This window comes from Pristiophorus japonicus, chromosome 8 (assembly GCF_044704955.1).
Source record: "Pristiophorus japonicus isolate sPriJap1 chromosome 8, sPriJap1.hap1, whole genome shotgun sequence".
In the NCBI taxonomy this organism is placed as follows: Eukaryota; Metazoa; Chordata; class Chondrichthyes; family Pristiophoridae; genus Pristiophorus; species Pristiophorus japonicus.
The window spans coordinates 42,614,833-42,629,964 of NC_091984.1; the positions used below are offsets into that span (position 1 = coordinate 42,614,833).

The 15,132-nt window shown below is 43.3% G+C and overlaps 1 protein-coding gene across 1 annotated transcript in view; it reads left to right on the plus strand.

Annotated features, from left to right (window-relative positions):
* Positions 1–15,132, plus strand: part of rad54l (RAD54 like) — a 42,634-nt gene that overhangs the window by 13,914 nt on the left and 13,588 nt on the right. The window contains exons 8-14 of the mRNA XM_070886048.1: positions 1,249–1,373; positions 2,436–2,586; positions 2,860–2,986; positions 3,549–3,623; positions 5,352–5,491; positions 9,828–9,938; positions 13,975–14,098. Of these exons, the coding sequence (XP_070742149.1) occupies positions 1,249–1,373; positions 2,436–2,586; positions 2,860–2,986; positions 3,549–3,623; positions 5,352–5,491; positions 9,828–9,938; positions 13,975–14,098 (853 nt within the window). The remainder of the gene's footprint in view (positions 1–1,248; positions 1,374–2,435; positions 2,587–2,859; positions 2,987–3,548; positions 3,624–5,351; positions 5,492–9,827; positions 9,939–13,974; positions 14,099–15,132) is intronic.

Genomic DNA, 15,132 nt, shown 5'->3' on the forward strand with positions numbered 1-15,132 from the left:
GTCAGTGCTACGTGGTGGGAGCAGGTTGCTAGAGGACCTTTGTCTTACGGATTTTTAGAGTAAGGCCCATGCTCTCGTATGCCTCGGTGAAGGTGTTGACGATGGCTTGGAGTTCGGCCTCCGAGTGTGCATCGACGCAAGTGTCGTCTGCGTACTGTAGTTTAATGATAGAGGATGGGATGACCTTGGATCTGGCCTGGAGGCGGCGGAGGTTGTACAGATTCCTGTTCGTCCTGTAAATTAGCTCCACTTCAGCGGGAAGCTTGCTGAGGGTGAGATGGAGCATTGCAGTAAGATAGATCGAGAAGAACGTTGGTGCGATAACACAGCCTTGCTTGCCAAAACAAGCACTCTACTCTGAGCTCTGACATGGCAAGCCAGCCCCAGGTGGGCAGGGGAAACGCTTCAAGGACACCCTCAAAGCCTCTTTGGAAAAAGTGCAACATCCCCATCGACACCTGGGAATTCCAGGCCCAAGACCGCCCAAAGTGGAGGAAAAGCCTCCGGGAAGGCGCTGAACACCTCGAGTCGCTTTGCTGAGAGCAAGCTGAAGCCAAATGTCAACAGCGGAAGGAGCGCACGGCAACCAGGCACCCCAACCTCCCGTTCCTTCAACCACCTGTGACAGACTGTAGGTCCCGCATTGGACTCCAGTCACCTGAGAACTAATTTTTAGTGCGGAAGCAAGTCATCCTCGACTCCGAGGGACTGCCTAAGAAGACTACTGCCCAAGAAGTACTGTGGGAGCACTCCACTGTTAGAGTTGCCATCTATCGGATGAGATGTGAACCGAGGCCTTGTCTGCCCCCTCAGGTGGATGTAAAAGATTCCATAGCACTGTTTGAAGAGAGAAGCGGAGTTCTCCCTGGTGGCCTGAGGAAGGGAGAGTTCAGGGTGGGAATTCCAGGCTGAAGGAGCTTACCGAGAAGTGAGGCCACAAAGTGGTTTAAACGCCAGGGTGAGAATGTTAAATTTGAGGTGTTGGGGAACCGTTAACCAATACAGGTCAGCAAGGTGAGTGGGGCTTGGTGTGGGATAGGATACAAGCAGCAGAGTTTTGGACAAGCTAAAGTTTACAATTAACAGCAATTATAAAAAGTTTTAAGAAAATTAATACTGCAGAAAATTATTTTACTGATAAACATCATAGTTTGAGAATACTCAAAGCCTTCATTGTAACTTCCTGCTTTAAGTAGAAACCTATATCCTGACTCTATGATTTCTTCATTTTTTTTCCTCCCTGCACAGCCATGTTCATGAGTCAGCATGGGTTGCGGATTCCAACTCCAATCCTCATCATTTCTTATGAGACATTCCGGCTACATGCTGAAGTGCTTTGCAGGGGTGCTGTTGGTTTGGTCATCTGTGATGAGGTAGAATTCCATGTAACTTAGTTTAATCTTCATATTATTCTGTATTTTAACCACACTGCCATTCTGCGTGAAATCTGACCAAGTTGAGTCTATTTGGTGTTTGACAAACTTGCATTTGCTTCAGGTTGTGCTTGTACTATCTGTGTCTCAACATGTATATGTGATAGCAGATCAATTCACAAGAATACAAGATAATTACAGATGGCGCAAGGCTATTTGGCCCACTTTAATTCACCCATCCGGAGAGATCCTAATTGTCCGTCACCATAATGTCACCCGCCATTATAGCAGCAAGTTGTTAAATGCTTTCAGGGTTTTTTCCACCACTGCTGTATCTGACATTAATTCCACATACTGATTACTCTTTGTGTGAAGTAGAATTTCCTGATCTCAATCCTAAAATTACATTTTATTAGTATGAGCCCATGTCCTCTAGTTCTAGGCCTACTGTTTAATTTAAAGTAATATTCTGGGTTAAGGTTTTCTCTATGCTCAACAACCTTATATGCCTCTAACTTCACCTCCAGACATATCCTTTCTAGGCTAATTGCAAAACATTTATTCACAATGTTGCTCAAGTTCCACATCTTACCTGTAGATTCGGAACACACCACGTGCAAGCAGATTATTCAATCTTGACCTATGCCTCAGCATCAGTTCTTGCACATATTATGCAGCAAAAGCTAAGGTTTCATTTAAGTTTGGTATGCTATGGGTTATGTGGTGCTGTAGATTGCGTAATCTGTGTACCCACCATAGCAGAAGAGCAAGTATTTTTGAAGAGCTTACATGATGAAGAGGATAAGGTATCTCTGTAAATAGTGTATATCTGCTGTACGAATGATGTACAGGTCCTGTGTGAAATACATCTGGTATCTGCTTGGATGCAATGCTTACTGTATACCTTTTTGAAAGAAACATGTCAGTTTTACCCTGAGTTCAATTTTAATTTCTTCCATGTTTTTGCAAGTTTTTAAAAATTAAAAATATTTTAAAACCAAAATAGAATTATGCAGAGGAAGATTTTCTGAAGTATTTGGGCCTCTTTCATTTATATTACAGGGCCACAGGTTGAAGAATTCAGAGAACCAGACATATCAAGCTCTGAACAATCTAAATGCCAAGCGCCGTGTGTTGATCTCGGGAACTCCAATCCAGAATGACCTGCTCGAGTACTTCAGCCTTGTACATTTTGTTAATGCAGGGATACTTGGTAAGTATTCGTTTCAGTTGTATGATTTGCACAGGCTTGTTTTGATTGAAATTGGACCTTTGCAAGCATTTTGCATAGCTGCAGAGGCTTTTCGGTAACTAGTTGTTGATGGCACTCTAAATGAAATATCAGATTCTGTATGGAATTCCTTTGTGCTCAATATGATGAGGATTGAACGTTGAAAAGATAATCTACTATCTAAAGGTTCACTTCATGTGACTATCAGGATTTAGTTCTAAAGAAGATTAATAATTATTCAAATCTTCTTTTAAGGAACTGCACAGGAGTTTAAAAAGCGATTTGAATTGCCCATCTTGAAGGGCCGTGATGCAGATGCGAGTGAGAAGGAAAGACAGTGTGGTGAGGAGAAACTAAAAGAATTGATCAGCGTTGTGAATGGGTAAGAGAATAAATTTAAGAAAACAAATTTTGGCAAGAGAATTACTGGTATTGTGCTGGAGTACCTCCTAAATCTTTTTTGTTTGTATTTGTTCTCGGGATGTGGGTACACTGGCAAGGTCTCATTTCTTGTCCATCCCTAGTTGCTCTGAGAAGGAGGTGGTGGGCCTTCTCCTTGAATTGTTGCAGTCCTTCTGGTGATAGTGCTCCCACAGTTTTGACCCGGCGATGATAAAGGAATGACAATATATATCCAAATATGAATGTTGTGTGTATTGAAGGAGAACCTGGAGTTGATGGTGTTACTGTGATATTGCTGCTCTTGTCTTCCTCGGTGATAGAGGTCGCAGGGGAGATAGATGCTCAAGTTGATATAAAATATGTTGAACTGTGACTTGTATACTTCATCTTACTTTTCGTGGTAAAGACTCCTTCCGTGTTTGTTGCTTATATATGAAAGGCCTCAATTGATAAGTTTAACCTGGGTTAACAAACAGTGCCTTCACCTCGCTATGTGCTTTTTGATTTGTTTTATCTGATTATTGCCCAAATCTTCATTTCAGGTGTTTAATTCGAAGAACATCAGACATTCTCTCCAAATACTTGCCAGTGAAGATTGAGCAGATTGTCTGCTGCAGGTAATATCAGTAATTTAATGTATGTGTTTAGTTATAATGTACCCAATCCAGATCCTTTAATGCAAAAGCCAGTTGACCAACTCCTTGTATCAGTTTAAGTCCTTCACATTGACTCAGCCGGTCTGAACCAAGACACAGGGTAATATTCTCCTTATTTTGTATTGACTCAAGTCAACAATGTGGAGAGCAGAGGAGTAACGTGCTCCTTATTCTGTAATGATACAGGGGTGCTAGACTCCTCTTGCATGCAGTTTTGGTCACTGAATCTCAGAAAAGATATATTGACCTTGGAAAGGTGTACAATGCAGATTCACCAGAATGATACCAGGGCTTAAAGGATTCAATTATGAGGAGAGGTTGCATAAATTTTGCTTGTGTTCTCTTGAGTTATGAAGGTGGAGGGTGATCTAATCAAGGAGTTTAAAATGATTAAGGGATTTGATAGAGTAAATACAGATAAACTATTTCTTCTAGTTAGGGAATTCAGTACAAGAGGACATAATCTTAAAATTAGAGCTAGGCTATTTAGGAGAGAAATCAGGAAATGGTTGTGAAAATCTGGAACTCTTGTTCCCAAAAAGTGGTGGATGCTGGGACAATTGACATTTTTGAGACTGAGATTGATAGATTTTTGTTGGCTAAGGATATCAAGGAGAATAAATGGATTGAAGTACAAATCATCATGATCTAATAGAATGGCGGAACTATTTAAAGTGGCTGAATGTTCCTTCCATTGAACATGATCAGGACTGGCCGCATACTGTAATCCTTCTATTCTGGTAAACGGGAGCAATCTTGTGGTGAGCATTATGGTGGGCCTAAACTCTCTGGCGTTTAGAAGAATGAGAGGTGCTCTCATTGAAACATACAAGATTTTGAGGGGGGGATTGAAAGGGTAGATACTGAGAGGTTGTTTCCCCCTGGCTGGAGAGTCTAGAACTAAGTGGCACAGTCTCCGGATAAGGGGTCGGCCATTTATGAGAGATGAGGAATTTCTTCACTCAGATGGTTGTGAATCTTTGGAATTCTCTGCCGTAAAGGGCTGTGGATACTGAGTCGTTATTGGGTGTATTGAACGGCGAGATAGATAGATTTTTGGACGTTGGGGAAATTAAGGGATATGAAAATCAGGTGGGAAAGTGGAGCTGAGGTTGAAGATCAGCCATGTTCTTATTGAACGGCAGAGCAGGCTCCAGAGACTGTATGGCCTATTCCTACTCCTAATTCTTATGTTCATCATCGATGGAATTAATACACTCTAAAATAGCACAATCATTTCAGTGCAATTTTTCTGGAATCTGCTCAATAACTTCTATTCCCGAGCATCAAAGAAATACTTCTGTTGGAGGGGAGGATAAAATTGATTTGAGGAAGCTCAGCTCCGCAAATACAACTAATGTGCTAACAGAGGAGGCTTCTGCTTAATGATCACGCTCATTACTATTACAGTCCTATTGGTTTTAATCTGCATGACATTTTTTAAATCAAATAATATATGATTAATATGATCTGGGCAGCTATAATTGAATTTCACTTGCCCAATTGTGAATATATTTATACCCACCTTAAACAGATAAATGCTTCTATCACTGGAGCCTGCTTTCTTTTGCACACCCATTCCCTGTCCACAACAGGAGAAGGGTAAGAAAATTAGGCGAGTCTACATTTCTTCTCCCTGATGTCCTTCACTTCCATCATTTTAATTAAACTTCATCCTCTTTTCTACAGACTCACTTCTCTGCAGTCAGAGTTGTACAAGCTGTTCTTAAAACAAGCCAAACCGGCATTAGAAATGGAGCAAGCTCATGGTGGGAAGATGAGCGTCTCCTCTCTCTCTTCGATTACCTCACTGAAAAAACTTTGTAACCGTGAGTAGTAAAATAATTGAATTTGGAATAATTGTTTTTGTGTCTTATTTTCTGAAAAGCTAGATTTTTGAAATAGAGATTCATACTTTAGCTCATTGGCACTATTAACATTTTTTTTAAATCTCAACTTTTAATTGAGAAACCAAGGTTCAAGATAGTAAGATATTTAAGTGACTCCAATTATTATTTTAGAAGTTTGAATATTGTAACGGAAAGGCAAGATTGAGGGAAGTAAGAAATTTCAGTTTTGAGAGCTAGGAAAGAATGAATTTGCAGTAGGGAACTATGCAAAGAATTTTAATTTCAACATAATAGATACACGAAAAGCAAGTAGGAAGGCATATTTGAAGCTTAGCAGCTACAAGGTTTTGGAGGAGCACTGAAAATTGCAGTATGGGACACTGATCGTTGTAGTATCAGTAAAATAAAGAGAGTTTAATGATGGATTTTGCACGCAGCAAGGTCCCACAAATAACAATATGGGTAGTTATGGACAAAGATAGACCAGGAATAAAAGCTCTCAATTGGGGAAAAGCCAATTTTGCGAAGCTGAGATGTGATTTAGCCAAAGTGGACTGGAAACAGCTACTTGGAGATAAATCAGTGTCAGAGCAGTGGGAGGCATTCAAGGAGGAGATCCTGAGGGTCCAGAGCAAGTATGTCCCCTTGAAGAAAAAGGGTGGGACTAACAAATCTAGAGCCCCCTGGATGTCGAGGGGCATACAGGGTACGACAAAGAAAAGATGGGAAGCTTATGACAGATACCAAGGGCTCAATACTGCAGAAACCCTAGAGAAGTATAGAAAGTGCAGAGGTGAAATTAAAAAGGAAATTAGGAAAGCAAAGAAGGCATGAAAAAAAAATTGGCAAGTAAAATCAAAGAAAAACAAAAAAATGTTTTATAAATACATTACGAGCAAGAGGATTACTAAAGGAAGAGTAGGGTCTATTAGAGACCATAATGGTATTCTGTGTGTGGAGGGTATGGTTCTTAATGAATACTTTGCATCTGTTTTCATAGAATCATAGAAATTTACAGCATGGAAGGAGGCCATTTAGGCCCATCGTGTCCGCATTGGCCGACCAAGAGCTATCCAGCTGAATCCCACTTTCCAGCTCTTGGTCTGTAGCCCTGTAGGTTATGGCACTAAGTGCACATCCAATTATCTTTTAAATGTGGTGAGGGTTCCTGCCTCTACCAGCCTTTCAGGCAGTGAGTTCCAGACCCCTACCACCCTCTGGGTGAAGAAATTTCCCCTGATATCTCCTCTAAACCTTCCAAAAATTACTTAAAATCTATGCCCCCTGGTTGTTGATCCCTCTGCCAAGGGAAACAGGTCCTTCCTATCCACTCTATCCAGGCCCCTCATAATGTTTGCACCTCAATCAGGTCTCCCCTCAGCCTCCTCTGTTCCAAAGAAAACAGACCCAGCATCTCCAATCTTTCCTCATAACCAAAATTCTCCAGTCCAGGCAACATTCTTGTAAATCTCCTCTGCACCCTTTCCAATGTAATCACATCATTCCTGTAATGTGGTGACCAGAACTGCACACAGTACACAGCATGGATTTGTCAAGGGAAGATCGTGTCTGACTAACTTGATTGAATTTTTTGAGGAGGTTACAAGGAGGGTCGATGAGGGTAGTGCGTTTGATGTAGTGTATCTGGATTTTAGTAAGGCTTTTGATAAGATCCCACATGGCAGACTGGTCATGAAAGTAAAAGTCCATGGGATCCAAGGCAAAGTGGCAAGTTGGATCCAAAATTGGCTCATAGGCAGGAAGCAAAGAGTAACGTCGATGGGTGTTTTTGTGACGAGAAGGCTGTTTCCAGTGGGGTTCTGCAGGGCTCAGTACTAGGTCCCTTGCTTTTTGTGGTATATATCAATGATTTAGACTAGAATGTAGGGGGTATGATTAAGAAGTTTGCAGATGATACTAAAATCGGCTATGTGGTTGATAATGAAGAAGAAAGCTGTAGACTGCAGGAAGATATCCATGGACTGGTCAGGTGGGCAGAACAGTGGCAAATGGAATTCAACCCGGAGAAGTGTGAGGTAATGCATTTAGGGGGGAGGGGGTAACAAGGCAAGGGAATACACAATAAATGGTTGAGCAGTGTAGAGGAACAAAGGGCCCTTGGAATGCACGTCCACCGATCCCTGAAGGTAGCAGGCCAGGTAGATTAAGGTGGTTAAGAAGGCATACAGGATAATATAAGAGTAGGGAGGGAGAACTGTATGAAACACTAGTTAGGCCACAGCTAAAGTACTGCATGCAGTTCTGGTCACCATATTACAGGAAAGATGTGATTGCACTAGAGAGGGTACAGAGGAGATTTACGAGGATGTTGCCTGGACTGAAGAAGCTATGAGGAAAGATTGGATAGGCTGGGGTTGTTTTCTTTGGAACAGAGAAGGCTGAAGCGAGACCTTATTGAGGTGTATAAAATTATATGGGGTGTAGATAGAGTGGATAGGAAGGACCTACTTCCCTTGGCATAGGGGTCAACAGCCAGGGGTCATCGATTTAAAGTAATTGGTAGAAGGATTAGTTGAGGAGATGGGCCGAATGACATTCTGTGCTGTAAATTTCTATGATAATGACCAGATAATCTGTTTTTTAGTGGTGGTGTTTGAGGGATAAATATTGGCTAGGACACTGGGGAGAACTCCCCTGCTCTTCGAATAGTGCCATGGGATCTTTTACATCTGCGAGAGGGCAGACTGGGTCTCAGCTTACCATCTCCGCTGAAAGACAGCACCTCCAATTGTGCAGCACCCCCTCAGTACTGCACTGTGGTGTCAGTCTAGATTTTGTGCTCAAGTCCCTGGAGTGGGATTGGAACCTACAACCTTCTGACTAAAAGGTGAGCGTGCTACCCGCTGAGCCACAGCTGACACTTAATGTCAATAGATTAAAGACGAAGCCATCAAAGGTAAGATTGCAATTGAAAAAAGCAATATTTAATTCCCCCTTTGTAGAACAAGATCAGATGAATAATACGATTAAACACTGGGGTATAAATTTCCCCCCCGCCTGAAACGGGGCGCACGCCGTGGTCGAGGTTGCCTCTTGAGCAAAATTCTGTCTTTGTTGGTTTTTTTTAATTCGGATCCAGAAGTCGCTCTTAATGGGGGTGGTGACTACACGAGAGGGATGGATACACGGCGGTGGCAACACCTAAGCGGCGGAAGTTGGGGGCGGTGCAGAGTGACCACCGCGATGACGTCATCATGGCGCCGCATCACCTCGGCTCTCCCCTTCACTTAAAGGGGAAAGGTTTTGCGATTTTAAAACTTTGGGCCACCAGGGAGGGTTTCGGCCAGGCCAGTGGCCAGGCACCCAAGAGGGGGTGCCAGGCAGCCCGTTGGCAGCCCGGCCGAACCCGAGGACATAATTGTCAGGCCGACATGGCAATCGGCCGACAAAAGAAAACGCAGCGGCAGTGCATCTTCCCCTTTAAGGGAAGCTGCACCGCCGTTGCAGAAGGCCACAGCCTCACTGGACTACCGGGAAAAAACAGGTTTTGGCACCGCCAGGCAGGCCAGAGATTTTCAGAGGGGAATGTCACCGTTGGGGGTGGGGGTACATTGGCAGTGCGCACGGTGATGACGCACTTAACACTGACGGCAGCAGCGGAGCAGTGGGGCGGGGTGGGGGGGGAAATCGGGGCACCGCCGGGAAAACTCGGAAGGGCAATTGGACTATCAGCGGCCATTCCACGAAAAGCCGGCGGCCACTCCACTCCGCAGCGTGGCTGTCGATTTGCAGTGGTAACAGGCCTGAAGGAGAGGGGCAATTTCAGCCCCTATATGTCTGATTGATAATACTAATTTTGAAATTGGATAATGCAGTGTCTCCTTATGCCTGGGACCTGGCTTGAAATCTATCCCAGACTGATTGGTTTGAATTCTTCTATCTCAGCCTAGCTTTTGTGGGCAGGTAGAACAAAACTCTCTGTATTTTTGCCACAAATCGGCCTTGTTCAGATACCACAGTTTACAAATAGAATCATTCAGATGGTGCAGTAAATGTGTTCTTCTGAGGTTGGCAGTTAAGTCACATTGCTGAGACAGAGCAGGAGGGAACAAGCTTGCTTTCCATTTCATGGCAACCAGTTGTAATGCAAAGGCCTGGGAGCAGTTTGCCTTAGAAGTTGGCGGAATCCAAAGAATGGGGTGGAAGCCAAATAAAAAATAAAATTGTACAGGATTCAGAGTACAATTCTTTTGACACCCTGAAGGAATTCCATCAAAAAGGAATAATTGCTTTTATGTGAGGAAAGCTGCCACTTCTCTTTCTTCTAATGCTTTGTATCATCTTTTCTGCCCAGACCCGGCATTGATCTACCAGAAGTGTGTGGAAGGTGAAGAAGGATTTCAGGGAGCACTCGATCTCTTTCCATTAGGATACAGCACAAAATCAGTGGAACCTCAGTTGTCTGGTGAGGTTTCAAGTCAATACGTATTGCACTTTGGGCTTGGAAAAAATCCTTTCTTAACTCAGCAACTGGCAAACATGTGACTTTAAAAGCACCAATTAAATTGAAGTACATTTCCAGGTTTAATATTTAAGAATTCCCACTTCTAATTGCTGTCCAGTGACCCTGCTGGAAAGTGTGCATGTAAGGATAGAATCGGGCTCGTCTGCCATGCCCCCATAATTGAATGGCTTGTTAACAATTGCTGTCTAGTCTTCGGGTGCCCAGAGTTTATAGAGCCAATCTAAACATTTTGTGTATTCCTTCCATTTGCTGAGTGCAGCTGGGTAGCAGTCACGCTCCCTGGGATCTCTGCAAAACAATGGTGTCACCAGCTTCTTTTTGTATTGACTTTTAGCCGCTGTATCCTGCAGCTGCCAGCCACATCAATGTATCTCTGCCAAATTCTTTAGATTGGTGAGAGGAAGTTTTTCACCTGGCTGTTGCTGCAATGGCAGCAACTCATTTCAGTGATGACATTGTGATTTTCTGTCATGACGTTATTACGCACGAATGTTTCCATTCTTCTGTAGTGACAGCATGATGGCCACATATGCACGTTGGCTAAAATGATAATGGCCAGCCTGCGTGTGTGCCGAACATTTGGTTGTCACAATGCAGCTCATTCACAGGAAGGCTGTTCACATGCCCTGAGACTCCGGTTGCAATATAATATATTGCAATATAAAAGCAGCCAAGCTTTAATTTTTAATACTGTACATACACGAGTGTGCCAAGGACTAGTTGCGAACATTATAGGATTTAAATGAATGTTTGGAATGACTGCAGCGGTTGAAGGAGGCGGCTCACCACTAGCTTCTTGGGTATTTCGGGATGGGTAATAAATGCTGGCCTTGCTAGCGACGCCCACATCCCGGAATGAATTTTTTAAAAACTACAGATTTTGTAGCTGATACTGCTACTCAACAGTTTTGCGAACAAAGTGTCTGGAAACAAAGTAATAGAACATCAGTCAGGAAACTCACTAATGACTTACTGATACGAGCCTAGCTTATTATAATATTTCTACATTATAGAAAAATGCTTGCTAATAAATAATTATTATGGGTGCGTCAATTCAGTGGTGCATCGCAATGCACTACAGATCAGTGACGTAATCACTATTTTGAAAATAAACCATCGATGCTCACTGGGATGTTAAAAAATCTTTGTCTCCCAATGAGAACAGACCTATGAAGAATGATTTGGGTATTTCTTTCCTTTGGTATGTTTCTAGGATTAGTACAATTCTAGAAATTTCAGACAGATGAAGGTCATTCCGTCCATCATACCCATGTCAGTGATAGCTTAAGATTGAAGCTATCTATTCTCAGCCATTTGCATGCTCTTTCCCTGTACCCTTAAATATTTTTCTCTTCAACTATTTATCTACTTCCTTTTTCTCGCGATTGATTCTACTTCGGTAGCCTCACTGTAAAGTCCTGTCCCCTCAGTACAGATTCACACGAGGCATGTAGTGAAGCCAAGGTCACTCTGGACCTGCACCTTTATTTCACAGCTCTGGAATGCTGCATTTGCCTGAGACCTGTCCTTATATACCTGTCTCTTGTAAGTGCACCTCTGGTGGTAAGGTATGCTGGGGGTTACAGGTCATATCTTATTACAGTCATGTATAGCATGTTAGGATACAGTTACATATAATAATGTAAGATACATGACATCACCCTCCCCCAAGGTCTTATTGTCTTTATAGGTTCAGTCCCTCAGGTGGTCTACGCTCTCGCGTGGAGCGTCTGAGTTGTGGTTCAGTTGCCCTTTCCTCAGGTTGTTTCCTCTATCTGTCCACCAGGTGTGGTGTGAGTTCCACATTGTAGTCTGCCTCTGGTTCCGCAGTGTTGTTGGTAAATCTGCTTTTGACTTGGTCTACATGCCTCCGGCAGGTTTTGCCATTGTCCATTTGTACTACCAGTTGCCTGTTTCCTTCCTTGCCCGTTACTGTCTCTGCCATTTGGGACCCCTGCCATAGTTTAGCACAAACACTTTGTTCCCTATCTCATTCCATCTCCCCCTCGAATTTCTGTCATGGTACTCAGTCAGCTTACGGCGCTTTGCCTCAACGATTTCATGCATGTCTGGGAGGATTAATGGGAGCCTTGTTTTTAAAGTCCTTTTCATCAACAGTTGCGCGGGGGGGTTCCCAGTCAATGAGTGCGGGCGAGATCTATATGCCAGCAGCAGTCGTGACAGGCGACCCTGCAGCGTGGGACCTTGGATTTTAAGCATGCCTTGTTTAATGATTTGCACTGCTCTCTCCACCTGGCCGTTGGAGGCCGGCTTGAACGGTGCCGTCTTGACGTGATTTATGCCGTGGTCAATTATAAAGTATTGGAATTCTGCGCTGGTGAAGCACGGACCATTGTCACTGACCAATATATCAGGGATTCCGTGCGTTGCAAACATGGTTGCGAGGCTCTCCACAGTGGTGGAGGTTGTGCTCGAGTTTAAAATGGTGCATTCGATCCACTTTGAAAATGCATCTTCAACTACGAGGAACATTTTGCCCATGAATGGGCCCGCATAATTTACGTGCACCCGCGACCACGGTTTGGTAGGCCAGGGGCTCAGTGGAGCCTCCCTGGGGGCATTGCTGAGTTGAGCACAAATGGTGCATCTTCGGACGCAGAGCTCCAGGTCCACGTCAATACCAGGCCACCAGACGTGGGATCTGGCTATGGCCTTCATGAGAACGATCCCCGGGTGCTCGCGGTGGAGCTCCCGGACAAATGCCTCTCTGCCTCACAGAGGCATGACTACTCAGCTGCCCCACATCAGGCAGTCTGCTTGTAGTGATAGCTCATGCATGTGCCTGTGAAAGGGTTTTAATTCCTCGGGGCAAGCCTCTGCCCAGTCACCGGTTAGGACACATCTTTTTACTAAGGATAACGTGGGGTTGCTGGCCGTGCCACTGTAAAGTCCTGTCCCCTCAGTACAGATTCACACTAGGCATGTAGTGAAGTCAAGGTCACTCTGGACCTGCACCTTTATTTCACAGCTCTGGAATGCTGCACTTGCCTGAGACATGTCCTTATATACCTGTCTCTTGCAAGTGCACTCCTGGTGGTAAGGTATGCTGGTTGTTACAGGTCATATCTTATTACAGTCATGTATAGCATGTTAGGATACAGTTATATATAATAATGTAAGATACATGACACACACTTGCGTTTATATTCTAGTGGCCCAGTGCCTGAAAACAAATCCTCTAAATTCTCCATTTATGCTTTTAATACTAATTCCAAATGTATGCTCCCTTGTTACTGATTCACCACCTAGCAGAAATAATCTCTATCTACTCTCCTAATCTCTTCAAATACTTTGAATAACTCCGTTAAAACGTCCTTAACTTTCTCTGCTCTAGTTTCTCAACTCTCATCAGAACTACTATTGGGGGAAGGCCTGGCTGCAGTATCTGTATCTAGTAGAAACAGGCTCCCCTTTATGAAGGCTGATTTCACTAGGATAGAATTTTCTTTTCTGGAACGTTTTAGCCTTGAAATACTATTGTGGATTCCACTTGTGCTGCTCCATTGTACCGAACGCTGAAACAGTGTGCAGTACATTCAAGGAAGATGGAATCATAGATGTTTATGGCACAACAGGTGGCCATTCGACCCATCGTGTCTGTGCTGGGAAGATGATGTGCGAGCAGTGGGAATTCTGGCACAATTTTTTTGATGTCCGGCTTCCAAGGGGCCGGCAAAACTACAGCCTGCCCATGCTTCCAGAGGGAATTCCCTCCGCTATCTTCGGTCAGAGACCTGCGTTACCGGGTTACACCCCATTTTCCACTCTGCCTGCAATCACCCTGAGTTATACCCCCGGTTGTGAAGAAGTTCAGGGTCCAGGTTTTACAAGCGATCAGTTTTTCTTGAACAGCATGTGGAATGTTTCTATTTCTGTATTTAAATGACAGGGTGGAAAATATGATTTTTAATAAAATAATTTTAATCCTTCCATGTTTTACTGTTTCTTGTTCCAGGCAAGATACTTATCCTTGATTATATCTTGGCCATGACTCGAAGTACTAGCTCTGATAAAGTGGTGCTGGTATCAAACTACACACAGACTCTGGATTTGTTTGAGAAGCTCTGCAGAGACAGGAGGTAAGTTGTGTGACATTGCAAGTAAATAAGTATTGGACCAGTTTGGATCTCCTATATAATGTGGAAAAGAGGAACTCCCCTTACTTCAAAAAGCTTTAAAGATAGAATTATGTGACTAAATCCTGTAAGATATTGGCCCAGGTATTTTGGAGAGAAAAAAAACAGATTTGAGAATTGATTTGGGCTGAAAGTGACAGCAGCTACAAACGTTGGCTGCTATGGTTGTAAATGGTGTTGAATCAATTTATTGTACATTCAGGCCATTCCTAAAGTGGGAGGATACAAGGAGAGCTCCCTGCTCTATGAATAATGCCATCGGGTCTTTACTGTCAACTCAAACAGTACAAATGTGGTGATTAACATCTCATCTGAATGATGGAAATGCAGCACTCCTTCTGAACTGAAGAATCATCCTAGATTATGTGCTGAAATCTTAGAGTGGAGCTTGAATCCATAACCTTCTGATTCAGAGCTGAGAGCGCTACCAGTTTGGTCAGTTGTGCTTCCTCTCTGATGCTGCAAAATCATATCAAAAATTGACTTGTGTGTCTGTGATGTCAATCTTTCGACTACTGAGCGCTGATCCAAAACTGTGCTACCTGTTTTTTAACTTGCACCAAGTCCTGTTCACCCAATGTGCTCGCTGGCACATTGGCTCCCAGACCAGCAACACCGCTCTTAAAATTATCATCCTTGTTTTCAAATCCTTCTATGGCTTCGCTCCTTCCTATCTCTGTAACCTTCTCCAGCCCCACAACCCTAGTGGCCATGCCTTTTGCTGCCTAGGTCCAGTGCTCTGGAATTTCCTCCCAAAACCTCTCCGCCTCACTATCTCTCTCTCCTTTAAGATGTTCTTTAAAACCTACCACTTTTGGAGCTAACTTTCAGTGAATCAGAGGCTTTTTTTTTAATGGTTTGAATCTTCAAAATGGATTCGGCGATACGAACAATACAAAAATAAAAAGTACAGTGTTTAAAAATTTCTAAAAATGTTACAAGGTGTCTTCCTTAGCTCAGTGGGTAGCACTCTCACC